Source organism: Alternaria rosae (assembly GCF_020736505.1).
Source record: "Alternaria rosae strain MPI-PUGE-AT-0040 chromosome Unknown BKA58scaffold_2, whole genome shotgun sequence".
Classification (NCBI taxonomy): Eukaryota; Fungi; Ascomycota; class Dothideomycetes; order Pleosporales; family Pleosporaceae; genus Alternaria; species Alternaria rosae.
Window position 1 is genome coordinate 3,079,962 of NW_025763571.1, and position 24,363 is coordinate 3,104,324.

The window sequence follows — 24,363 nt, forward strand, 5'->3', positions numbered from 1 at the left end:
GGAGAGGAACTGGTTGAGCTTCTGCTGGCGCTCATTCAGTTCACCACGACCTGTATAATCGACACGAAACAGGGCCATGATGCTGTCGATGATGAGTAGTCGGTACTCGTTGCTGATGAAGAATTCGGCGACTTTGTTGAGAAGCTCCATCTGATGCTCAGAGTTGACAGCGCGGGCATAGGTGATGTTATCTTGGGCTATAGATTGTCAGTAGGGACGCCATCAAGGATGTGAGAAGAGTACACACCAGTCTCAGGGTCTACTCCGAAACGCTCTGCAATCTGGGCTATCCTCTCAGGCCGGAAGGTTCCCTCGGTATCTGCATCGTGGTCAGCGGCATTCGAAAGCAGCGACATCCAACGTACCGATGTATGCCACTTTGCCTTCTGCGCCACCCATGTCCTTCGGCAGCTGCGCAATGACGGACATGGTATGTGATAGCTGAGTCTTTCCGCAGCGAAATTCTCCGAATACCTCGCTGATGCTCATGGTCTGGAAGCCACTGTTATATATCGTCAGCGTCAATGCTCGGAAGATCGACTGTGGCGTGCACTCACCCTCCAAGGACTGCATCGAGTGCCTTGCTACCAGTGGAGATCTTAATCACACGCTTGCGTAGATGTCCGAGTTCATGTGCGGTCTGGAAGCCTCCTCCGGAAGGCTGTTGGATGTCAGTGATGCATACGCAAGTGAAGGCTTGGTGTTGCGATGTACCTGGCATTTGGTGATGGCGTCCTTGACTTTATCAACTTTGATCTCGCTGAAGCCCTTGATTTTTAGTAGGTTGCGACGAGTAGCCGAATGCACCGATGCGATGGTGTAGTAGCCGTTTGACTTGAGCTTCGAGATGTCGACAGCACCGATGCCGTGCGCCTGAATTGTGTCAATATCGACAATGAACCCATCCTATACATGGTTAGCCAGGATCTCACACACCGCGGAAAGAGGCAGTGACTCACATCGTTGTTCGAGTCGTCGCTGGCAACTGAAGAAGCACCCATAGTAACTGCTGGTGATAACTGACGCGGGATGAGATGAAAGTGAACGATACGAGCGAATTACGAATGATGCTTGTGCGAGTGATGATTGCAAGAACGAGAGTGCGAAGAATGCGATGAGAGATGAGAGAAAGGTCCTGCGGAGGCGAGGTCGTCGAGGAAGGCACGACGGGAAGGAGCGCTAGGCTCAACATAACGTGAGATGCTGAGAGGAAGGAAGAGGCAGCCACCATCAACACGATAGCCTTGAACACTGAGATGAACCTACATGTGCACTGGATCGACCATAGGTAGACTACAATTGCAATAGACGGTAATGTGTGTAGCCTTCTAGTATGTCCAGAAACAGATATCGCTACCACTCTCAGGATCACGTAGCGTAGATGCTTACAGCTGTCACCCCGGTGTCAGCGATGAGGTCAAAAACCCGGAAAGTAACCGTTCATGAGATTGCATATATTCGAAATAGATGATACAATCTACACCTATCATATGCAAGCACAATGGAGTGTAAACGTGATAATAGACAGATATACCGACTCAGCTCCCGACAAACACACACAGTCTCCTTCACTCTTCCCCCTCAACCCCTAGGGGGCACTCTTTCCACACCAGACCACCACAGCCGCCTCCAGCTCCATAGGCGAGCCCGATTTATCCAAGCACATTCGCATCAACAACGCTTCTACCGAAGCCGCAGTCGATCCAAAACACTTGCATGCAAACAGGCCGCCGTCCAAATCGCCAAGCCGTCGTCTGTCGAAATAATGGTAGAATGGTTGAAGTAAGGGATACAATGTTCGTGGGGTATCAGTGTAAGAATCGTGAAGAACTTTTGCCGTATCCGTTGATGACTCGTGAATGCGTGAGATATGCCGATATGATGCTGAAATTGGCCAGGAAAACGATTGTGATAAAATGACGAACTAAGGGAAGACATGGAAATGCATGTCAGGTAAGCCAGTGTCCGCCGCGATATTACTCATGGTGGACCTCTGACGAAGCTCGCAGTCGTCTAAGCGACTGTAGGGGTGGGGGCAGCGGCCGGGACGGGGGCAGCAGCGACAGGAGCAACGGGGGCATCGCCATTGACCTCAGCCTGTGTGCAGTCGCGGGAGATATGACCGGTCTCGCCGCAGCGGTAGCAGGTCTTGCCGGCAGTGTTCAATGGGCCGCCGTTGGGAGCAGTGCAGTCACGGGAGATGTGGCCTATTGTGGTCAGCAGCTGTTCGTTGTAATGCGCCCATTTTACTCACCCAGCTTGCCGCAGGCATAGCACTTCATGGCTTGGGCCTGGCAGTCGCGGGCAAAGTGGTTAGGTCCACCGCATTTGTAGCAGGTGGCCGGGCGAGCGCCGCCAGCGAAGCCGCCACGGAAACCTCCTCCGTACCCTCCACGGGGAGCACCGGCGCCGCGACCCATTCCAGGGTTGGGGCAGTTGCGAGCAAGGTGGCCGGCGATACCGCAGCTGTAGCAGCGTCCGCTTGTGCCGGCTCCGCTCAGGCGCAGAGTTGGGCAGTCAGCCTGGACGTGTCCAAGACCCTGGCAGTGGTAGCACTGCTTGGCTGTTCCTTTGTCAGCTCTTCACTCTCTCGGTGTACAGCCGCCTGTATTCTCGAAATGCGCCAGGACTCGGGGTGACGTACTCTCGGTGGTGCGCGGGTGCGGGCATCCGTTGGACTCGTGGCCTGGCTGCTTGCCTGCGCAAAAGTTAGTCCATAGTCGTAAGTGGTGTCTGGGTGTAGTCTTACAGTTGTAGCAGAGCCTCTCAGACGAAGAGCAGACCTCTGCGCATCCATGTTAGTCGCATTTCCCTTATGGAAGCTGCCACATTGCTCGGGGTCACGCGATGCAGGTACCGCATCAAGAGACGATGTTCGCGATGCATGTCCCGGCAATGCGACTGCAGCGCGCGCCGAGCAGATGCGCGGGTATGGCTTACCGGCGTAGTGGCCGACGTTTCCGCACTTGAAGCACGCACGACGAGATAGAGAAGACATGACGATGGTTTTCTGCGTATATCTGGGCAGCGTATAAGTATGTGATCGGTGGTTGTCTGAGCAGCGAGAGGGAGTGGGTCGCGAATGAGGGGCGGTTGTGTAGTGTTTGCTGCGACGTGTGCCTTGATCCCCTGGTTTGCTCGGGGACTGCGCGCGCAAGTAGCAGGAGTGACGGGGCGCAAGTACCTGCTTCGTTTACTTCTTCAATTTCTTCACCTGGGTTCGCCCGTCAGTCGCAGATTTTTCGAGGGGCTGTTGTCGAGGGGTAAGGAATGCGGACAAAGCACGCGCCAGGGCGGAACCTCGCGCGCACCCTCGAGACGGAGGAATCCTCAGCAGGCGCAACCTACTTTCTTTCAACTTTCCAGACCTTCTTCCCGCTGCGACACTTCTTCAACCTCCTGCCAGTGGTAATTGTGGTGAGAGAATGAGGGGATCGTGGAATGTTCGGGCAACGGGCAAAATGCATCTCCCATGACGGTGGTCCCTGCTCCGTGCGCTAGCGAAATGCGCAATCTGGTTCTTCCCGAGGTCGAAAGTGCGTCCCAAACGGCCCCCAATTGCATCATGCGACGTTTCAACCGACTGCAACCTTACCCTCTTCACCCTAGACGAGTTCTGTCTCCTATCGTCGTGCAGCAAAGGCGCTTTCCTCATGCCGTCGGCCCCTGACCTATCTTTTCCAATTCCTCCGCTACTGCCGCCAGCTCGAGATCTATGTTTCTGCCCCGCTTCATGACACCACAGCTGCAGTCGCATGTGTGTAGCTAGGACACAAAGTTAGCTTCTCCACAAGTCAGTTAGTAATCACCCTTTGGGAGGTCCAGATATGTCAGAGGCGCCGAAGAGGCAATTGGCCGATATATTTATAAGCATTCGTGTCTATGTATTATTCAATGCCAACAGTAGCGAGGAGTCTGTTGTAACCGCGGGTAGCCATGTTTCTGACTCAAGTGTGTCGTTCCGAATAGAAGGTCTCGCGGCTACAGCGCGTTGTATCGAACTTTGCAGGTCTTCTAGTCTTCAGACTCGATGACCGCAGGCGCCTTGATCGTCCTATTCTTGAGGAAGTCAAGGCCTTCGCCACCCTGTTTCGGATTAGCATATAGTTTCATACTTCGAAGTAGCCTGAAGAACTTACGTAGGAGATCAATGGTGAAACTTCGACGTAGGATTCGGAGTCCTCGCTGACAACGGTCGCACCGGCGGCTTGCACCCATTTCCTCCCCTGGGTCATGATGTCCGCCTTGCTGGTATCTGGGTCGTCTTCTCCAGTTCCACGAGCGTTCTTCAAGGGCGAGAACTCGTCCTCACGCTTCACTTCCATGCAGGCAAACTTCTCCAGAGTGAGGAAGGGGAAGCAGTCAAAGACAAACTGCTCCAGCTTGATGCCATTTGGCTTCTCTGGCTTGACTGTCTCGCCGGTCTCGGTGTTGACGAAAGGAATCTTCTTGCGGGCGACGTGGTGGGGCAGCTTCTTTGCCCACTCTGGAATGCTCTCAAGGAACTTGTATGAGTAGTAGTGGTTGACAATGTTGGCAGCGCGGAACTTGAGCAGGCTGGAGTCCTTGGAGTCCTTGGCCTCTGCGTCTTCGCTGGAGATTTCCGAATATTCGACAACGTCTGGTTTGCCGTTTTTCTGCAGGATAAGTCCGACGGACTCCTTGGCATTGCGCTTGCGGACGACCTTGGTAGCGATGTCGACGTTCTTTGAGGCGGAGAAACCGATAAAGACGGGGTCGGCGACCTTGACGAGGCAGTTGTCGACACAGTATGCGTGGATGTGCTGGATGCCGCGCTTGCCCATGTCTTGTACGACGCCGGACTGGATGAGAGCTTGGTAGAGACCGCCATTGCCATCGGGTGCGACAGCGACCTAATCATTATCAGCATGCCCTCGTGGTCCTGCAGCACTGTAAGATTAAGAACAGACGTACCTTTGACTTGCTCTCTAGCAGGATCTTGCCCTCGTTCGAGATGCATGGCAAGACACCCTGCTCGAAGATGACGACGTTCTCCTTCTTCAGGCCAAAGTAGTTATGCTTCTCGAAGAAGTCGGCGGTAGGGCCGCGAGTAGGACCGCTGGTCATGACGTACCATGGGATGGTTACGCTCTCCTTGTTGTGCTTCTTGGCGGCCAGCATCTCAGCCTTCCTGATCCTCTCGCCCTGCAGTTGGAACAGGCTCTTCTTGCTGGGAAGGCCAATGTCGAAGCACCCCTTAGGCGCTGAGCTGCCCAGACGGGTGCCCTGGCCACCAGCCATGAGCACAACCGCGACCTTGTTCTCGGCGATCAGGTCCAGTCCGCTGTCGTACCATCTGTCGAGATCCTCCTGGGAGGAGGAGAGGACGGAGGATGTGGCATTCTCGGGCAGGGGCTCGAGCTTGTTCTCGCTGGCTTCGGTTTCGGCGGGGTGGAGGGCTCGCTCGGTGATTTCGTTGATGTAGTCGGGGTTGAAGTTGCTCAGCTGCTCGTAGAGGGTCGCCCTCTCAGCTGTGGAGAGCTTGTCGTAGAAGGCCTAGTCAAATCTGTCAGTACATACATATGTGATGAGAACAAGTCCTGGGGTGCGTCGTGGGGTCAAGCAAGCCATCTAGTGCTCACACAGTCCAACGAGGTGCTCCCAGACTTGCAACACCAACGCCCGGGCTGCACCTACGAAAACTTGCTCTTGGCCGGCCTTCTGGTACTTGGACTTGAGCTCATTCAGCTGCTCCTCTGTTGGCTCCTTCGCCGGTGTACCCTGGGGTGCGCCTCCGGTGATGTTGAGCTTCTCAAGCGCGCTGTTGACGGTATCCTTAATGGCGTCCATGATGATGCGGGGTATTGGCGGGGTAATTCGTGGAATACAGAAATATGTTGCAATTGATCTCAAAGGCGTATGTCTGATATATACGCTGACTTTGTCGAAAGGTACAGTTTTGCTGGCTCACCGCGTCCTTATGAAGATTCGACTGCAGCATAGCACTGACGCCTCGTGTTGCCCCACTCGGCGTGCGTCCCTGCTGCACATGGGTGCGATCGAGCCTCCCAAGATCGTCGGCGCCCGCGTCACTAATTTTAGACTTCTTGTGTATCCTTCGTATTTCATGAGCTGCGACTACATCGTAAAGCTGGTAATATGGCCAGTCGTTTGTTGCCATTCGTAACTACATGATCCCATCGAGAAGCCACCAGTTGAGTAAACAATGAGCAATATTTACGCCGCTTCTGCGCAATGCATGAACACCAGGCTATCCAAAAAGCAAGTCATATGCAACTCCTGCAACGCCATGATGTCGTGTAACCATGTTACTAATGTCCGTTGACTTCCGCCTTCTCAGGCTCAGCAGGCTTGAGTGCTTTCTGTGGCGCAGGGTTCAGTATGCGAGTGGCGTCGATCAAGCCGGCGTTGGGGTTCAGCTTAAGACCAAAGCCTGGAAGGTCGAGAGTCTTGACGTCGAGATATCCCTTTGTGGGAATTGGCTCGTTGGTGAAGCTGCACAGTATTAGCACAACACTTTGCGCACGCGAAAAGGGACACTTACAGGTTGCCGAATACGGGCAATACAGACTTGCCATCCGGTGAGTTCGCGAGGTACTCTTGGAAAGGCGAGTTGGCCTGAGAAACAACGAAATGGTACGAGTATGGTCCACTGGCGTGAGGTACAACGGGAATATCGTAGGCAGCAGCCATGGCCGAGATCTTGATGAGCTCAGTCATACCGCCAACCCACATGACATCGGGCTGGAGAATGTCCAAGTTGCGACCCTCAATGAGCTTCCGGAAGCCATACCGCGAGTACTCATGCTCGCCAGTGGTGAACTTCATGCGGGGGTGAGCGCGCTTGATCTGCTCAAAACCATCCGAATCGTCAGGCGACAAGCACTCTTCCCACCAGTTCAAGTTGAGGTGCTCGGTGGCCTTTACAACCTCGATGGTGTAAGGTACGTTCAAGCTCATGTAGCAGTCGACCATGAGAGGAAAGTCTGGTCCAACACTTTCACGATGCTTGGTGAGAAACTCGACGTTCTTCTTCATGCCTTCGACACCCTCACCAGGGCCGTACGGTAATGGTACCTTGGCGCCGAAGAAGCCCATTTCCTTCGCCGCCGCTGGCTCAGGACCGGTGCAGTAGAAGTTGAGCCTTTCCCGGGTTGCTCCACCGAGCATCTTGTATACGGGCTCGTTGCGGATGTGGCCGAGCAGATCCCAGATAGCGAGATCGATGACTGAGATGACGGCGACTGGAAGACCTTTGCGACCGTAGAACATGGACGCGCGGTACATTTGCTCGAACATGTGGTTTGTGTCTCTGGGATCTAGACTCTATTAGACTGCACACTTGTGGCGTCGCAAACTGGACACTCACCTTGACCGATTAAGAAGCGCTCGAAATGCTCAGCGACCAGCCAGCATGCTGGCGGTCCTCCAAAACCGGTAGCAAAGCCCTTGGTGCCGTCACTGGCCTCGAGCTCTACACAGAAAGAACCCAGGACGTTGATACCCCAGCTGGTTCTTGACTTTCGGTACTGCTCATACCCGCTCATGGGAGTGGATATCTTGCTGTCGATGAGCCAATGTCCACCAGCGACATTGTGGTAGTCTCCGCCGCTGCCGGGCCCTTGTGTTATGAATGTTCGCACGTGTTTGATGGTCGGGAAGGAGCGCGCTGCGCCAGATTCTTCGGTGGAAGGCATGATCACGTCAGAGAGAGGAGGGTGAACTCGACAAAGCAAAAAACCACAGAGTATAGAGGAGGGGTAGATAAGTGCACGGTAGGCCAGAAATGATATTTAAACCGCGGGATAGCGGCGTACCAGGCTTCGCGTCTGATCAAGAGGGTCCCTCGGTCCATCTCGCTGCGATTTGCGACGACTTGGGAAGAGCCATCGATACCTGGGCTAAGAAGTGGAGCGCAAACGCGTGAGTAGGCGTCGCTGTGAGGCGTTCGGCACGCAGGTCGGAATGTGGACAAGGCCGAAGCATGTGTTTTTGCTGACGAGTATTGTACCGAAAAGCCAGCGGCCCACTCGATGCCACCAATGGAAGGATGCGGAGGGAGCGCTTGCCGGTAAATACGATATCTGGGGTAGGGAACTAGAGCGTGTAGGCGGGGCTGCAAGAGTAGAACCCTCGGTGTAGCTCTTCCGAACCTGCACGCCCCCAATCGCATTCGCATCCAACATCATGGACGCCAGTACAACCCACCAGCAGGCGGCTAGTCCAAACGGCACTGCGAAGCTCTCCAACCATTCTCCTGGTGATGCGCAAGACTGGAGTGGTGATGAACGCTCCAGCGACGAAGAAGCCCACGACAGAAGCCAAAGCGGCACGTCGAACAAGCGGAAGCGGCCGCTTTCTGTAAGTTGTGAGACATGCAGTAAGTGTGACGCATGAAGTACATGAGGCTTGTGAGGCTCACCATATGCAGAGCAACGAAAAGTCAAATGCGATAGAGGCGCGCCCGCCTGTTCCTGGTGCTTGAAAAACCACTCAGCATGCGTCAGTTGCGCTATCCACTGACATGACCCCCATACTCAATCGCATCAGGTCTACCTTCCGCGCAAGAAGCCCGGCCTGCGCGCTGGCTACGGACGAGAGCTCGAGTCAAGACTTGGTAAGTTGCGCATCCTCACGACCCTGTTCTGGAGTAGCCGAGGTCTGGATAAGCAGACTGAGGTTTGCCGTTGGCACTGTCAAACTTCGTGCGCCCACAGTCATGACGGTGGAACTTGATGGAAGCCATGATTGTCGCGCAGCTTGACTAAGCGGGCGGCTCCTTCTGTCCGACAGCCAGAAGCGCTATAGGGCAATCGCGACCACAGCTGACGATCGTCCCTTCCACAGACAAGCTCGAAGCGCTCCTCGTCCAGCAGCAGTCGCAGATCAACCATCTCTCCAGCACCCAAGTCGCCACGTCCGGCCCGTCGCCACAAGAGGTAGCCGCGTTCCGAAGCCCGCCCGTCATCCAAACTCCCCATATACCGCGTCCCGAGACGGCCCTCTTCATCCAGAAGCCCACGTTCCCTTCGCAGAGCGCAATACAGAACCAATATGGCAACGGCGTCACGGATAACAGACCCACCCCCTCTGTCACAGGGAATGGCTATCAGTCCGAGGACGTGGGCAGCATGAGCGGTGGCTTGTCCAGAGATGCCTATACAACATATAATGAGCAATACCAGCCGGCCATGTCGAGGAATCTCGGTCACACGGATGCAGACTTCCCACCGTACGACCTTCTGTATGGTCTTGTCGATCTTTTCTTCAAGCACATCAATACCTGGTGTCCCATCCTTCACCGCCAGAGCACGCTGAATTCGCTTTTCGGAGACGCGACGCTAGAAGAGGCGGATCGAATCATACTACATGCAGTTGTCGCAACGACTGTCAAGTTCTCTACCGACCATCGCTTGACTGCCGAGAAGCGTACGCGCTACCATAAACACTCCAAAGAGAAGGTCCTACTGTATGGCATCGAAAACAGCTCCGTAAAGTCGCTGCAGGCGCTCGTGATCCTCGCTCTGGACGTTGTTGGCTGCTCCAATGGCCCTCCCGGCTGGAACCTTCTGGCTCTCATTACGCGCTCAGTCGTCCAGCTAGGGCTGTCGGTCGAGAGCTACTCACCGAGCGTCGCCCCACAGTTTGCGTCAATATACACCTTGCGCGCCATGACGCTGCCGGAGCCCAAGGATTGGATCGAGGAAGAGAGCCGACGCCGGCTTTTCTGGATGATTTACGTTCTAGACCGGTACGCGACTGTTGCCACGGCTTTTGAATTCGCTCTCGACGAAAAGGAGATCGACCGTCGGTTGCCATGTCGCGACGACATGTATGCGCGTAACGTTCCTGTCGAGACGCGATGGTTTCACACCTCGACACGATCTGACTACAGCATGAACAGACCAGAAAACCTGGGCTCCTTCTCATACTACGTCGAAATCTTAGGGATCCTTACACGCATCCACAAATTCCTCAAGAAGCCCGTAGACATTACATCCCTGTCCGACGTCGAAACCTGGCAAAGTGAGTATCGTGAGCTTGATAATGCCATCGAGCAATGGAAATACAATCTTCCGCAGGAGTTCGGCAACTCCGCGAGATTGTTCGCAAAGCCGGGTATGGGACAGAATTTGGACAGTGGTTTGGTAATGCTCCACGCGGCCTTCCACACGTAAGTTTGTCTTCCCTTTACCTGCAGGAACATACTAACTCCCGCAGCACTGTCATTCGTCTTCACTCATCCGCGGCGTATCCTACCCATCGATCACCCATCTTCACGCCGTCCTTCAGCGCTAGCCAGCGATGTCTCAGTGCTGTTGAGAACATCACGGCCCTGTGTGCTACCGTACGCGACAACGGCTTGCTAAGCAAACTTGGTCCGCCATTCGCATTCTCGCTCTGGGTGGCTGCACGTGTTCTCTTGGTCCACGGATCCACCATCGATCACCGGGTCGACCAATCCATCAACCTCCTGGTCAGTACTCTCCAGGATATGGGTCAGTACTGGGAAGTGGGCACGCGCTATGCAAGCCTTCTTTCACGGGTACTTTCCGAATATCAAGAGAGTCAGGAGACTCCCGCTGGTGCGAATGGTGAACGCGTGACACCCTCAACAGTCAAGATCCTCGCCGACATGCGACGTTGTGCATTCGATCTCGACTTTCTCATATCCCGCCAACCCAAGCTCAGCAACAAGCAGAATCTGAAGATACCATCAGTGACTCCAGCTCGAACGCCTGCGGCGAATGAGCTGGAGTATCTCGATGTGTTCGACTTCTTCAACATGCCTCGACTTCCCGTTTCGATGGATGGAGCTATGAGCTACCCTGCGCCTGACGGCAACATACAATTACCAGACGGAGGGTTCGGAAACGAGTCGAACATTACCAACTACATGGTCGATGCGAGCTCAGATTGGTTTATGAAACAGTCAGCATAATAGGTCCTATTGGGTTTTGGGTGTACGGAAAAGGATTGCAAAAGCTGGTTGAAGTTTCGGTACATAATATTGCGTCTGGGACTCTATTCATAGTCTTGTCCATACAATCTCTCCTTATTTTTGAATGATACCCTACTTTATCTCTATCAGACTCGACTGACCCGTTACTCGTGGACCATGCGTGCAACGAGTTGAGCAGTTCGATCTTTAGGACCGTACCCGGGCATGGCTTGTGCGCTTGTCCGGAATCGCTCATTCCGATCGGAACACCATCGGTGCGTTATCTGCATCTCGTTCAACATCTCCGATCGACACTTGACAACACTTGTACTAATCAAGCAGTACTGTCGCCTTTTCACTGTGGCTCGCCAAATTGATTACGTGCCATACCCTTTTCGGGCCGATTTGGTTTTCTACAATACCGTGTAGAAGCCAGTCACCTTTTGCCGTCGGATTAGACTGGTGAGCCTCGGGATAGCGTGCCAAGGTATGAGTGAATCTTACTCCGTTTGACCCAGCGTATAAGAAAGACGACTTGTTTATACTGTCCCAGCTTTGCGCATCGCTTGAGTATTCCATATTTCACTAGAGTTTAACAACGAACACATATCCGGTCCAGGCATCGTCACCAGCACCCTCAATCATCACCTGTATTGAAACCTATCTTAGACAGTCAACCACCCATCATGGCTCCCCAACAAGACCAACAACACATCCTCATCCTCGGCGCCGGAGTAATCGGTCTAACAACCTCACTCGTCCTATCCCACACGTACCCGACCGCCAAGATAACCGTAGTAGCAAAGCACTTCCCCGGAGACCGCTCGATAGAATACACATCGCCCTGGGCGGGCGCCAACTGGTCCTCCATGGCCCACGACAACGGACCGCTGGAGAAATATGACGAGGTTACCTTCCACCAATTCGGTCAGCTTATCGACGGGAAGAGCGTGTTTGGATGCCAGACGCTGAAAGCTGGTGAGATGGAAGGCGTTGATGGGGTAAATGGAGGAGGGAACGAAGCAGGACTGGGTAGAATGGGTATGTGGGCTATTTTTGATGAGTCGATTGAAGAGGCGGGTGTTCTGACAGAGGAGACGGGTAAGGTGTGGTATGATGAGTTAGTCGGGGGATTGAGGCAGTTGGGTGGAAGTGAGTTGCCCAAGGGAGCGAACTTTGGCTTCGAGTTCCCAAGCACGTTTAGGATCAACACGCAGGTGTATTTGCAGTGGTATGTTATCCTGGCCGCATTCCCCAAGACGCAAGATTCTAGCCACAGCGCCATATTCCAAGAGACTGACACTGTACTAGGCTCCAAGTTCAAGCTCTGTGCAAAGGCATCACCCTTGTGCGCCGACACTACCCTTCCGTCTCAGCAGTCCTAAGCGACCACCCATCCACTACTCTCTTGGTTAACTGCACCGGTCTCGGCTCCCTCAAACTCTCCGACATCAAAGATACGAATCTGTACCCAACACGCGGCCAGACACTGCTGGTCGCCGAACCAAAAACGCCAATCACCAGAATGTATGAAATGGAACGGGTCAAGTACGACAGTGCTATCTTACTTGCCTTCCTCCGCCCCAGACCTGACTATTTTCTTGTGCATTCGGTTTGACTGACGAACCGAACTAGGTCTTTCCGTTCTCCAAAGAGAATCGATCCCACGACAACATATGTCTTCCCTCGTCCGCTAGGCGGCGGCGTGATTCTAGGTGGCAGTAGGCAGGACAATGATTGGAGTGAAGAGTGGGATGAGGAACTCGGTCAGGATATCATAAAGCGGTGCTGTGAGTTATGTCCTGAGTTGGGTAAGCCGGAGGATCTACAGGTCATTGGGCGGAATGTTGGCTTGAGGCGTAAGTACAAACGTGCAAGTCGTCTGTTGAGGTTGGCTGAAAGTATCTAGCATCGCGCAAGGGCGGCCCAAGAATTGAAACGGAAATGGGCAAGTGGACGGTACCCGTTGTGCATTGTTATGGACATGCTGGCGCGGGCTATCAATCATCTTGGTAAGTAGCCTGAAGCTCATGTGTCGACAGTGCGATACTAATGCCTTCTACAGGGGAACCGCCGAGCGCGTCCTTGAGCTCGTCCAGAAGACGCTGACTCCCAGCTCGAAGCTATAATCGCTGCGCCAGACGCCATTAGCTAGTCCAAGCCAGAGTGAACTTCGCTGGGCCCAATCGTCTTTCCAATATCACTCTTATTTATTTCGTCATCTTTTCTTCCTTCCTCCCCTCATCCCTACTATTCCACTCTCGATCGAAAACCGGCAGACTCCTCTGTGCAGTAGGCACGATATCTAACGCCTTCACGCTGACCCTCTCCTTCTGACTCAGCATGAAGGCGGCCGCTTCCGCGACATCAGGCGCAACAAGGGGTTCAAAGCCGGACATGAAAGTGTCGTAACTCTGCTTATCGTTTCCAACACTACGTACGCATCTTGTCAGCTCGGAACTCCATCGCAGCGTCAAAATAATGAAGAGGGGGCCAAAGCCATACCGTTGTTCGTGAAAGTTCGTCGCTACGACACCGGGCCGTAACGCAAGGACTTTAATATCAGTACCCACCAACTCCGTCCTCAGCACGTTGGTAAAAGCCTCCTGGCACGCCTTGCTAGCATGGTACACAGCCTCGCCTGGGAACGGTGGTACCTCTAACCCTGTAGTACTGGTAACGTTTAAAATCGTTCCCTTGCCACGCTCCTTCATCTTGCCCTCGTTCAAGACCGTATAGGCAGCGAACATGTATCCATTGATGTTTGTGCTAGTCATTGTGATGATATCTTGGATCTTGAGGTCGGGGAAAGGTGATGGGGCGCCTATAGCTAAACCAGCATTGTTGATTAGAACATCGATGTGAGAGACTTGCTGAACGATGTTTGAGACGGCGGTGCTGAGGGATCTGTGGTCTTGTACGTCGACGACTGATGTGAAGATCTTCAGGTCGTTGTGTTCTTTTTTTAGTTCGTCTGAGAGGGCCTTTAGCTTGTCGCCTGAGCGTGCAAAGAGGATGATTGTTGCACTTTCAGCGGCTAGTCGACGCGCAATGGCTGCGCCGATGCCCATCGAAGCCCCTGTGATGAGGACAGTTTGGTCTTTGAGTGACATGGTAAGGAATGGAAGTATGAGGATGGGCTGTATGGATTGTTCACTTGGTGTGAAACTTCGGGCCTATGTTTGTTGTGACTGACGGTAAAAAGTCGATGAGAATAACAAGGGTCACACAGGAAGCACATATGCGGAGGATAAATATGCTAGTAGGCGTACTGTGTAGGGAAATGACGTCATTAGCATTGTATTTGTCATCCGCAAATGATGTGCGATATGTATAGTAATCTGGAATCAAGCGCGTAGTAAATTTACTCCATAAGGGTATCTCTGTAAACAATCATTCTGATAGCATGAGTCATGTAGCACATCAAAAGTCTAGGTGTTGACTTACAATTCGTACGTAGCCTTGCCATCGCAGCGCCAGTCACTGTCTAATGAACAGCGCAACCTCCAGTTGCTCGTGTTTGTGAGTTTACGACTTGGAAGAGTCGGGGTGTAGCGAAGAGTGTTGTTGGCTTTCAGACCTAAACCCTCAACCATCCCACCTTTGCGCTTCTTTGTTGTAACCGATGAGCTTGAGGTCGATGTTAAGGGTCTTGAGCATCATGTCCATCGTGAACGACTGCATTAACGTTAGGAGGGCGACTTGCATATACATATCCGTGCACTCACGTCATCGTCTGCGTCCTTGAATGTCTCCTTCTCCTCTCCCTTCTCCCTTTCCGAATCCATCTCGGCATAGCGATCATACGCCTCTTCAGAGACCTCACCGCTTTCCTTAGCCTCCTCCATTTTCTCACGTTCCGCTTCCATCTCTTCTTTATCCCATTGCATCTGCCGTTCCTTGGATTCTTTCTCACGTTCCTTCCATGCGCCTACCCCGCCCATCCTGTTGACCCTGTCTCTAGTGCTACCAAACAGCTCTTCCGCCGCTGCGCGACTTGCTGTGCGCCATTTGTCAACCAGTACGACCAAATCGTCGTCTTTCGTAGACGTAGCGAGGGTCTGAGCTTGTGTAAGCATCTGGATCTCGTTGCGGATTTGCATGATCTCGCGTGCGACTGAGGGTTTCGACGGTGTCTTCCTCGATACGACCTGTGACGGTGTAGATAGGATCGGACGTGATACAAGAGGTCTCGAGGCGCGTGGTGTCACTTTGGACGTTGCTGGTGTTTTGGGCGGTTGCATCGAGGCGGCACAGGTGGCCGCTTGCTGTGCTCCATCGTCTGCAGGGGCAGTACTTCTGGCGGGAACGGTGGTTGCCCTTGGTGTATTAAGCGCAGGAGTGTGGACCTCAGGCGGATCTGAGGATGGCGGGTCGTCGCCTATGCTGGGCTTCAATGGTGTGCGGAACGGCGATTTGAACGGCTTCTGGAGCGTTTTCGTAGCTTCGTTTAGCCGGCGACGTTTCGCTTGCGGGGTCGACATCTTCGCGGGTGTTTGGGCATTGGTATCGGTCGTCAATTCTCGAAGTGGGGGTTGGTGGGTGTCTCAAGACTGGCGATGTCATCAGTCGCTTCTGATATCGGATGGTCTGACGCGTCGCGCTAGGGCCTCGTCATCACGTGTCCATCGGGATGTATTGTTCTAGGAACTGACAACGGCCAGCTCTATCGAATGAGGCAAGTAGGACCAATGCACGCGTTTCATGATAGTCCCAAATCATAGATGCACGAAAGTTGACTGCATTAATTACAATCTTCTAAGCATATACATAGCACAGCGGCCCCGAGGTAGTAGAGAAGAACTCCTTGCTTGCGATGTGGTTCTGACCTGGCGGCGCCACAACATCCAACTCCTGTTGATCTGTCGATTTACCTCTGGGACTGTTGGGTATCTGCCAATGGGTGCCGCCCTCGTACATGCTTGTGCGAGACTTGACCTCCTTTTCTTGATACATTGCCCACATCCACCAGTGCCTGTCCAGCTGCCCATGATGCAGCCAGAAGGCTGGTTCGGCTGGACTCACATAGACATCACCGCCTGGGTCACCCCAAATAGAGAAGTGACCGCCAATGTGCAACGCTGCAAGGTTGTTCGTCGTGTTGGTCTGGAGGGTGTCCTGGAAGGTACCAATGGCTTTGTTGCTGGTGATGTGTGATAGAAGATCTTGAGGCCGGAGATAGTTCTGGGTGAAGAAGTTACTTACGTCGCGACGGTGACAACGTGGATTGTCACCAAAGCCATCGGCGCGTGGGTTTGGCTTGATGTTGAGTTTGGGGTCCATGGTGGGCATGAGAGGACCAAGACGAATGGTCAAGTTGGTAAAGGGACCTTTACTGACACAGCCTCCTCCCGGTCCACCAGGAAGCGTCTGACCCGGTCCTAGGCTCATACCTGCATGTGCTCCGATTGAATCACCATTCCCACCCATGCTCCATTCATCGCCGTTGAAGATGGGACTGTTTACGAGATCGGAGTACTTAGCCCAGTCCCAGTAGGGTCTGTGATAAGAGTATATGAGATTAGTGTATGATTTACACAAAATCTACAGAGTGATACTCACTGGTAACCTTTGTAGCCACATTCTGTGCGGAGCGCTGTTTCGTAGGCCCATATGTAGTAGCGGTGCCAGTGCATGAAATTCGCGGTGGCGTGAACGGTCGGTGTCATGTTCATATGCACCACGACGAAATCATCATACCGAGACTTTGCTCCAGGATATTTGCCAGCAGGAAGCTTGGAAGGAGCCTTCATGATGCAATTAACGGCCGTGGTGTATGCTTTCCGTTCTTCCTTCGTAAGGTCGCCACTACCGTGTGTTAGCTTCATGGCCTTACCATTTCCCGGAATTACTTACAACTCCTTGCGTACAGCAACAGTGTCTTTGTTACATGTTGCAGGCCTCGTCAGACCGTCTGACAGCGTCCCATCCAGGACCTTGTAAGCATTGGCGAGAGCTTGCTTCTGGACACCGTCGAGGGTGAGAGTGTCTTGCCTCTGAATGAAAGGAGATGCTGAAGCGGACGAGAACAGAGAAAGAGATGCCACAAGGGCCTTGACGACCGCAATGCCTGCCATCGATTGAGCTCTGGCGATTCAGCTAAGTGTGGATCTTAACGTTTTTATATCGAGCACCATGATCAGCCTCCTTCTCGGATGCAGACCAACACCGACTGTGCCATGCTACTGTATTTGCTGGGTCATCTATTTAGAGGGTAGTCAGACGTGGGGCGAAATTCCACAAAACTCTGCTGTAATGAACACCCTTGGCATGCGACACATGTACCGACGAAATACTGCTGTGCAAGGGTGTTCCAATATCATTACCACCGATCTCAACAGACAGCCATTCGTGATCATTGGATCTACAACATGCCATTCATGGTGGCCATGAGTGGTCACAGTACCCATTCTTTTAGTGTTCCAAGGACCGAGGTGCGTCTGATCGCGTTGGTGAGCGGCAGTCAACAGGAAGCGGTCAGCATCCTTGTATGCAATGTACGGCGCATAGTTGGGACTGTGAGCTCAACTCCGGTTTACTTTGACATCGAGTGTCGCTCGTAATAGGCTGCAAAGACAGGTTTTCGCTGTGCGATGATGAAGACCCTCGCAGTACCTCGTCTCTTCTATTGAAAGTGTCCAAAGCTGGAAAATAGGTCAAGAACGAGCGGGAGTTCTTGGAATCCACAGCGAGGATACAACTCAGTGCCGGTGACAACACGAAGATCATCGTTGTTGTTTTTGATCCCTTGCAAAGCAGACAGTCCCCACTGGACGATATTGGGTATGTAATACCGGCTATGACACCCCTGGCGGTCGGTAGGATTCTGCCGGGCGCAAGCGGCGTTTGCCAAGCTTGAATATGTTTGAATGAAACTGTAGGACATCAACGTTTATTACAGTCCAGTACACCAGAGATGGTGGTATTCGTCAGCTGCGCCGCAACAATCCGCATCTAGACATGCGCAAGGAGATGCGCGATACCTCATATAATGTACAGCGCGGCAGACTATCCGGTAGTGTCCGCGTGTATGGAGGCGCATGGCGCTTGTTCCAAAGGCCTGCCGATGTGGACTTCCATCAATCTCGCAGCTTGGGTCAATAACAAATCACATAACTCCCTGTGGAGATTTGGTGAGGCTTAAGTAGATGAGCTTGGGAGAGCTTCGGCGACATCCTTGGCGTCCACATCGATTGATTGAGGGATCAAAATCCCTGGCGGTGCGCCGCCTTCAAACGAAAAGTACACTGAGGTAGATAGTACAGGGGCGTAAGCTGACAACCGGACGGAACACGGCAGATGCCGAGGCCTGCCCCCTGCTAACCTCAGATATGGTAGAACAAGTGTTGTATGCGCAGTTAGATCGGGCTGCGAGTGATCCCAAATAGAGCGGCGGAGCGAACGATGCGAACGAGACCTAGCAGAGAGCCTGTTTACGTGAATTGACGAGACAACTGACGATGCAATGTCTGCTGGCAATCATCTCGATCCGCAGATGAGGCCAGCTCACACAGCTTAAACGGTGCAACATGCGGTACACGTTTCGGCATTCGAGCGTAATGAAGAGGGGTAGAAACGACGAAGAATAGCACTGCGACGGCGGAAAGCTCTGCCGCATGTCGATGCGTCACAACTGATGCGCCGAAGCATGCTGGGTGCTGCTGCCGTCATTTATGATGTTTGCAAGCGTAGTGAAACTGCGAGGCCGTTGGGTCCCCTGGTAGCGTTGCGCGCTATGCCGGATGCGGGCTTAATTGGCGGCCCTGGAGGTAACGTGTGGACGCGTCGAGGGGCGCTTCATTGTGCATGCCTGGGCGCGCTCCACCGACGCGACCCCTCGCGTCCGAGATTCAATGATCAGCGACGCATAATTTCACGGCATCAGGCACCGTGTCATGGTCGCTGACATCGCCTTTGCCAGCCGCGATTCCTGTCATTGCGCGGAACCGGATCACAGCCTCGCGCTATGCCTCTTGTCGACCATCGGTCCTCCAACACGACATTTGCCCCTCAGGGGAACGCCAAACGGCCTCTAGATGGGGCCTCCGGCGGACGGCCGCAATTCGTTGATTCGTGGATGCAAGCGATGAGCCGACGCTGGCTGTTGCACCGCGGCGGCGTCGATTGCTTCTTGCAAAGTTTCTTGGGTGCCTGGCCAAAGCTTCAACCCTCCAGAGAGCCCAGTCATCTCATCACCTTGTTGTGCCGTGCGGATGCTCGTCGCATCCCTCGAGCAAAAAGCACGGTTTGAGACACTGGAAGCGTCGGTCCTCAGCTCCTGCTAGCATGTCTTGAGCCTACTCAGTTGCTTGCGGTCGAAGAACATGCCATGCCACCGGCGCACAACTAGCGCCATCAGCCTTCTTTGTTCCGCCCTTGTTTCACAACCTTGCACAAGTGTTACTTGGTCCAGGACCGGGGGCTCAGCCGTCCTGACTCTTAACTCTGGAAGAAGCATAGTGGAACATGTGATATCGCGTTTACGTGTTTAGGTCCATTTACGCGTCCAATCGCGTCGCCATTCACCCTCACCCTGGCCGAGGGCCAGATGGTGGCCTCCTGTGAGGAGTCAGGTATATATACACGGCTGCAGTCGCCTAGTACTTGCGTGCTATCGTCTCATTTGCCCTACGACGTTTCTGCCTAAGGAGATTTCGCAGTCGTCTGCTTTGCCTACTTGTATTCGTACGCTTGCTGCCTACCCACTGCACCTATAAGTATCAGCGATACCTCTTCGCACCGGAGTCATCCATCGTAACCACAGCATTTTATCATCGCATCATCATGTTCTCATCAAACCGCACGCGCCATCAAGAAGGCAGCTTTTCGAAACATCGCGCCTCCAAGTCCAAGTCACACAAGAAGAACCCCTCCTTCAGGGACTCACCGAGGAGAGTAGAACGATTAGCACAGCATGCCCAGGCATCATCGCCACAATCGAACCAAACTTCTCCAACGCTAGGAAGGTGAGTTTATTTTCTCACGATAAACGCCTAATCAACTTTACTGACAACTTCCATCAGTGCCATCATCACCATTTCTGTCGGCCGCGAGCAGCGCCTCTTTGCAGCGCATGAAGACGTTCTATCCCATTCTCCTTGGTTCCAGACTCTCTGCAGCGGCCAGTTCTTCCAGTCTACCAACAAACGCATCGAACTACCCGACGAAGAGCCCGAAGTCTTCTCATCGATTCTCGAGTACCTCTACAAGGGTGACTACTACCCGCGCATGGAATATGACAAGAAGCGAAACAGCTGGAATCTGGAAGATGGCGGCGCTGCCAACAACTCACACGAGGCCATCGTTCAGTCTTCGGTTGGACCGATACTGAAAGACACCGTCATCTACTGTCAAGCCGACAAGTACGGACTCCAAGAACTGAAGAAGCTTGCGCTCAAGAAGCAAGGCCTCCAGTCTGGCATCCAATGCTCGACCATCTTGACCTCCGCCCGTTACGCATACGCCAACACTCCTGACAACGACTCGAAGCTTCGCGCACACTACCTCGCTCTCATCATCCGCGCCCGACACACCTTCAAGCGCAGCGGCACAATGCAGAGCGAGATGGAGAATGGCGGCAAGCTCTTCTTCGACTTGTTCGTCGCCATGGTCAACCACATGGACGACCTTTCCGGGAAGTCGCCGCACTAAGTTGCTGCCATCGCATTTGATCTTTTGAAGCTTCCCACATAAGCTTGCTTTCCTTATCGCATCCGACTAATGACCCCTTTCATCTGCTATTCCTTGCCCTTCCTGTATATACACCTTGCGTTCCAGCCTCGCGGCTATGCCTTCTCTTCCCTGGGTTCTGCTTCGGTATGGGTTTGTTTCTGCACGGCGTTACGGTCTGGATATACCTTTCTGGCACTCACTCACGCCATTGTTGTACTATACTTATTTCTTTGCCTGAGCTGGTTTTCCTTGTCTTTCGCGTCTTCTCTATCGGCCTCAAAATTGCCTAGATGCTCGGGCCTTCCTCGCAATTGGTTCAACTTTCCTCTCTGCATTTCAAGACAGAAAACACTTCCAGACTGTCCATGTTACCAGAATGGTCGCGCTTTGTGCTCTTAGTCGCGTTTTTGACCTTCCTTTAGGGAAGCCAGTTGCTTTTCTACAATTGTTGCAGTATATCTGCAGGACAGCAGCATCAAATTGTAACAGGATATGGTCGCATCTTTTGTACAATGTTGCAAGCGATTGATGATAGCATTCAATATCACGAATACTTACGCTTACATTCTTAAACACCGTATCTAACCTGACGCGATGGAACATGGCCCAGTAATTCATTTAGGCCTCCAACTGCTCGTAGCGACCATGCTGCTCAGCCTTGATCCTGTCTCCACACTGGCTTGGCTGATATCATTGGCCGGCAACTCGGCATCTGAGCAGTACACACTTCACGGCCTCCAAGTACATATAGTTGGAGTGATAACCAAGCGCATGTGGACTTGACGATACAATAGATTCCGATAATTGCCAAACCCGCGATACTTATCAGTTTGTTTTTAATCCTATACACTACGCGACACGACTCAACACAAAACCACCACCATGTTCCCCGAAAAACCACCTCGACACTCGGCTCAAGCCATCGGCGCAAAACGAGTCGGAGGCAAGAAAGTTCCAAAGCAGTATCGCAAATACCACAAGAACCATAAGAACGACAGTAAAACGGGAGGCAATGTCGCTACCAAGTTCGCGCATAACCTAATACGCGGAGTGAAGTCTATTATCGAATCGCTTTAGATGTGGTAAACTGCGGAGCAAGCAGCACGGCACATTGCGACTAAAGCATGTGGGCTGCGAGCGGAAGCAGGAGGCAAGAAGTAAAGAAAGGATGAGCCGTGAGCTGAGGTGCGTTGGCGAACGCTACACATGGCGCCAGCCCGGGATGAACCATACAAAGCGGGATGGAGAACGAATGCAGCATCTGGTGGCTGCTAACGATGCCCGAAGACAAAGCCAAGTGGATAGGCAGGACTGGGCATGGAGCGCCGATCGATACCCGTTGACTCATCTTGTCAAAGGCTTCACATGCGCGGACGACTAGAGGCGGTGCTGGTACGTGCTGGTACAGTCACAGTTATTCAGCCGGCAAGTTCATGCAACATGCGACCAGGAGTACCATCGTTGAACGTCGAAGCGAGGCGGAAGCAAAGTATCGCGTCGCGTCGCGTCGCGTTGGGCTGGTAGTGCAAGTGGGGTAAAGATGAACAGGGCGGCGGATTGGGTGTGGGCGGGGGCCTGCGGCGCGATATCAGCTGAGAGGGCGACAGCGTGTCTGTGCGAGACGCGGCTTGGGGTCCTGCACCAGCGACTGGCCGCTTCGAGGAGCCGGCTCGTCTCACGAACCATGCAAGGGAGGGGTTGGATAAAGGAAATACCAGGGAATCAAGGTTTGAGCTGTATCGGTAGCATTTATTGAGATATTGGTGATTTCGACCTGCCTTCCTCTATCGTCAATTCCCCACTCGTCGTTCCATGCGCATCGAGGCTGCTTACACATACAACCGCGCATCTGCTCCCAGCTTGGACAGTGACCTGCCGTGTTTCGTGATTGTGATAGAGCAAGGACTTGATCTGTATGGTAGACGGGAGCAGGCCGACCTTTTTAGGCATCAGACCCCTGTTCCAGGGAATGCGCCCTTTTTGTTCATGACTACCATGCCGTGTTCGCGCGAGATGTAGCCCTTCATTAGACCCTGCAATCTGTGTTAGCCGAGTGGATTCTTGGTGTGCCATCCGTGACGAGGCTGCCTCAATGCCGGGTAAGACCTGCAGAAGCCCAACGCTGGGCCATAGCGTACGTACCTTGTATATCTGGTTCGCTAATAGGCACTCAACCTCATCGTCCTCCACTGCTTGGCCGCTGCCTTCGCCTGCAATACCCATTCTGAGCGCGGCGGCAAAGTTTGCTAGCGGTACTCGCGACTTCCGTATCCGGTCTTTCTCCGTCTGTCCTTCTTTGAGATCGTCGAAGCCACCAGCGAGATATACCTTTCGGAGAAGATTACGCAGAGCGATGTCGCGGCTCCGCTCCAGAGTAAGGAAGATGCGCCGCCTAACGAATTCGGGCTCGCCCTCTGCCAGGGCCTTGTCGAAGCCCGTAAGATCGCCTCGTTTTATGCAGGATACGAGGGGGCCGAAAATGCGATCCAGACGAGGGGCTTCGGCGAGTAGGCTGGCGGTAGGAACCTTGTGTTGAGTGATTAGGCGGCAAGGAATAAGGTATGTGAGAATGAGCCTGTACTGTTAGTTGCGAGGAGTTTTCCGCCAGATTGACCGAACTCACGATTTGTTTTGTTGCGACTTTGACCAGCAAGATTCCCATGCCTGCTGCAAGCTACTTTCTGCCTTGGCGTAGTCTTCCTGCAGGAACGCCAGCACTCCAAGATAGTATTTGTATGTGACTCTATGCGCTCGCGGGTAGAGCTCGAATGTAGGTAGGTCGGACTGTGCTTCGATCGATCGTACAACGTTCTTAGATAGGCTAATTGCTTTTAACTGGATACATGCGCATTAGCTATCATTACACCACACAGACTGCCATGGATCTTACTTTGAAATATGTCTTGAACTGAAGGTTGGCTATGCAATATACGCCCCACTTTCGCGATTGTGACATATCCGGGTTCCTGTCACCAAGACATAGGGCAAAGATCCTGTTGAATACTCGTGCAGCTTCTTCAAGCTTCTGATTCTGAGGTGCTGTGCTCACAATGTCGTCTGAGTAGCCGGTGTTGAGATTTGCTGGTTTTGACTTGGCCAATTGTTCGTCTGCTTTGATTGCTATCTTCCTAAGGTGATTCGCAGTGAAGTACAGGGTGAATATGGCCCACGCTGGTAGCAGTCCACCAGATATGTGCTTGATGAAGATGCTCGTCAGGTCCTTCCACGTATCGTACACTGCCATGTATTGACGCTCATTCAACTTGCCCTGGTTCGCTGCTTCGTCGGTTTTGATGATCTCTTTGACAGCGCGCCAATAAGTAGCAATGATATCAACCCAGGGAGAGGCGTCTTTGTTCTTCATTCGCTGTTTGAGCGCATAAAGGACATCGCCTTCGATCTTCTCGTCGCTGGAGGCGCGGTAAAAATCGTATAGCCGGCCGGGGTCATGCGCGGGTGCGACTGGACTGAAGAAGTCTGCGACGGGTTGCGCAAGGCCACTGGCTAATGCCTCATGGAAAGGCGCGAGTGCAGCTTGCATTGTGGCTTTGGGGGATTCGGTTGGGGATATGGGTTGTCGGATGCCGCGTGGAACTGAAGGTTTGCGCGGCTTCAGTTGGTATTCTCAACCCTCTGACATGTTGTGAATTATTGCTGAAAACCAACTCGCGGGTGTTCTGACGGTCCTCGAGGTTGTCGGGTGTTTGGGCTGTTTGTTCGCCGACGCCCGTAGCGCCTGCCGCCAAGTTGTTGTGGGCCCCGGCTCA

The 24,363-nt window shown here is 53.1% G+C and overlaps 10 protein-coding genes across 10 annotated transcripts; 3 read left to right on the forward strand and 7 right to left on the reverse strand.

Annotated features, from left to right (window-relative positions):
* Window positions 1–2,028: 2,028 nt before the first annotated feature.
* On the reverse strand, window positions 2,029–3,020 carry BKA58DRAFT_98555 (uncharacterized protein). The gene is made up of 4 exons (XM_046176336.1): window positions 2,750–3,020; window positions 2,645–2,698; window positions 2,255–2,563; window positions 2,029–2,207 (listed from the first exon to the last, which is right to left on the reverse strand). Exons 1-3 carry the CDS (start codon window positions 2,996–2,998, stop codon window positions 2,498–2,500), a joined length of 369 nt encoding a protein of 122 aa, XP_046029433.1. The 5' UTR covers window positions 2,999–3,020; the 3' UTR covers window positions 2,029–2,207; window positions 2,255–2,497.
* Window positions 3,021–3,826: 806 nt separating this feature from the next.
* BKA58DRAFT_377589 (nucleotide-diphospho-sugar transferase) lies at window positions 3,827–5,944 on the reverse strand. Its single transcript, XM_046169627.1, has 4 exons — window positions 5,659–5,944; window positions 4,936–5,517; window positions 4,140–4,874; window positions 3,827–4,086 (listed from the first exon to the last, which is right to left on the reverse strand). Exons 1-4 carry the CDS (start codon window positions 5,809–5,811, stop codon window positions 4,015–4,017), a joined length of 1,542 nt encoding a protein of 513 aa, XP_046029434.1. The 5' UTR covers window positions 5,812–5,944; the 3' UTR covers window positions 3,827–4,014.
* A 120-nt stretch (window positions 5,945–6,064) lies between these two features.
* BKA58DRAFT_377591 (mandelate racemase/muconate lactonizing enzyme family protein) lies at window positions 6,065–8,066 on the reverse strand. The gene is made up of 3 exons (XM_046169628.1): window positions 7,352–8,066; window positions 6,527–7,301; window positions 6,065–6,477 (listed from the first exon to the last, which is right to left on the reverse strand). Exons 1-3 carry the CDS (start codon window positions 7,677–7,679, stop codon window positions 6,294–6,296), a joined length of 1,287 nt encoding a protein of 428 aa, XP_046029435.1. The 5' UTR covers window positions 7,680–8,066; the 3' UTR covers window positions 6,065–6,293.
* Window positions 8,067–11,073, forward strand: BKA58DRAFT_377595 (fungal-specific transcription factor domain-containing protein). The gene is made up of 5 exons (XM_046169629.1): window positions 8,067–8,362; window positions 8,414–8,484; window positions 8,533–8,599; window positions 8,830–10,156; window positions 10,204–11,073. The coding sequence occupies exons 1-5, from the start codon at window positions 8,170–8,172 to the stop codon at window positions 10,922–10,924; spliced, it is 2,379 nt and encodes a 792-aa protein (XP_046029436.1). The 5' UTR covers window positions 8,067–8,169; the 3' UTR covers window positions 10,925–11,073.
* Window positions 11,074–11,610: 537 nt separating this feature from the next.
* On the forward strand, window positions 11,611–13,053 carry BKA58DRAFT_309609 (uncharacterized protein; the record flags this gene model as incomplete). The annotated part of the gene is made up of 5 exons (XM_046167256.1): window positions 11,611–12,155; window positions 12,236–12,472; window positions 12,560–12,783; window positions 12,834–12,936; window positions 12,990–13,053. The coding sequence occupies 5 exons, from the start codon at window positions 11,611–11,613 to the stop codon at window positions 13,051–13,053; spliced, it is 1,173 nt and encodes a 390-aa protein (XP_046029437.1).
* Window positions 13,054–13,134: 81 nt separating this feature from the next.
* BKA58DRAFT_307803 (short chain dehydrogenase/ reductase-like protein) lies at window positions 13,135–14,037 on the reverse strand (the record flags this gene model as incomplete). The annotated part of the gene is made up of 2 exons (XM_046167178.1): window positions 13,135–13,357; window positions 13,430–14,037. The coding sequence occupies 2 exons, from the start codon at window positions 14,035–14,037 to the stop codon at window positions 13,135–13,137; spliced, it is 831 nt and encodes a 276-aa protein (XP_046029438.1).
* Window positions 14,038–14,512: 475 nt separating this feature from the next.
* BKA58DRAFT_309204 (uncharacterized protein) lies at window positions 14,513–15,408 on the reverse strand (the record flags this gene model as incomplete). Its single annotated transcript, XM_046167227.1, has 2 exons — window positions 14,513–14,602; window positions 14,653–15,408. 2 exons carry the CDS (start codon window positions 15,406–15,408, stop codon window positions 14,513–14,515), a joined length of 846 nt encoding a protein of 281 aa, XP_046029439.1.
* Window positions 15,409–15,682: 274 nt separating this feature from the next.
* On the reverse strand, window positions 15,683–17,001 carry BKA58DRAFT_436307 (uncharacterized protein; the record flags this gene model as incomplete). The annotated part of the gene is made up of 3 exons (XM_046173403.1): window positions 15,683–16,424; window positions 16,487–16,732; window positions 16,781–17,001. The coding sequence occupies 3 exons, from the start codon at window positions 16,999–17,001 to the stop codon at window positions 15,683–15,685; spliced, it is 1,209 nt and encodes a 402-aa protein (XP_046029440.1).
* Window positions 17,002–19,523: 2,522 nt separating this feature from the next.
* On the forward strand, window positions 19,524–20,754 carry BKA58DRAFT_98930 (uncharacterized protein). The gene is made up of 2 exons (XM_046176339.1): window positions 19,524–19,890; window positions 19,948–20,754. The coding sequence occupies exons 1-2, from the start codon at window positions 19,709–19,711 to the stop codon at window positions 20,573–20,575; spliced, it is 810 nt and encodes a 269-aa protein (XP_046029441.1). The 5' UTR covers window positions 19,524–19,708; the 3' UTR covers window positions 20,576–20,754.
* Window positions 20,755–22,443: 1,689 nt separating this feature from the next.
* BKA58DRAFT_98903 (uncharacterized protein) lies at window positions 22,444–24,290 on the reverse strand. Its single transcript, XM_046176338.1, has 4 exons — window positions 23,487–24,290; window positions 23,220–23,431; window positions 22,739–23,171; window positions 22,444–22,629 (listed from the first exon to the last, which is right to left on the reverse strand). Exons 1-4 carry the CDS (start codon window positions 24,135–24,137, stop codon window positions 22,546–22,548), a joined length of 1,380 nt encoding a protein of 459 aa, XP_046029442.1. The 5' UTR covers window positions 24,138–24,290; the 3' UTR covers window positions 22,444–22,545.
* Window positions 24,291–24,363: the final 73 nt, after the last annotated feature.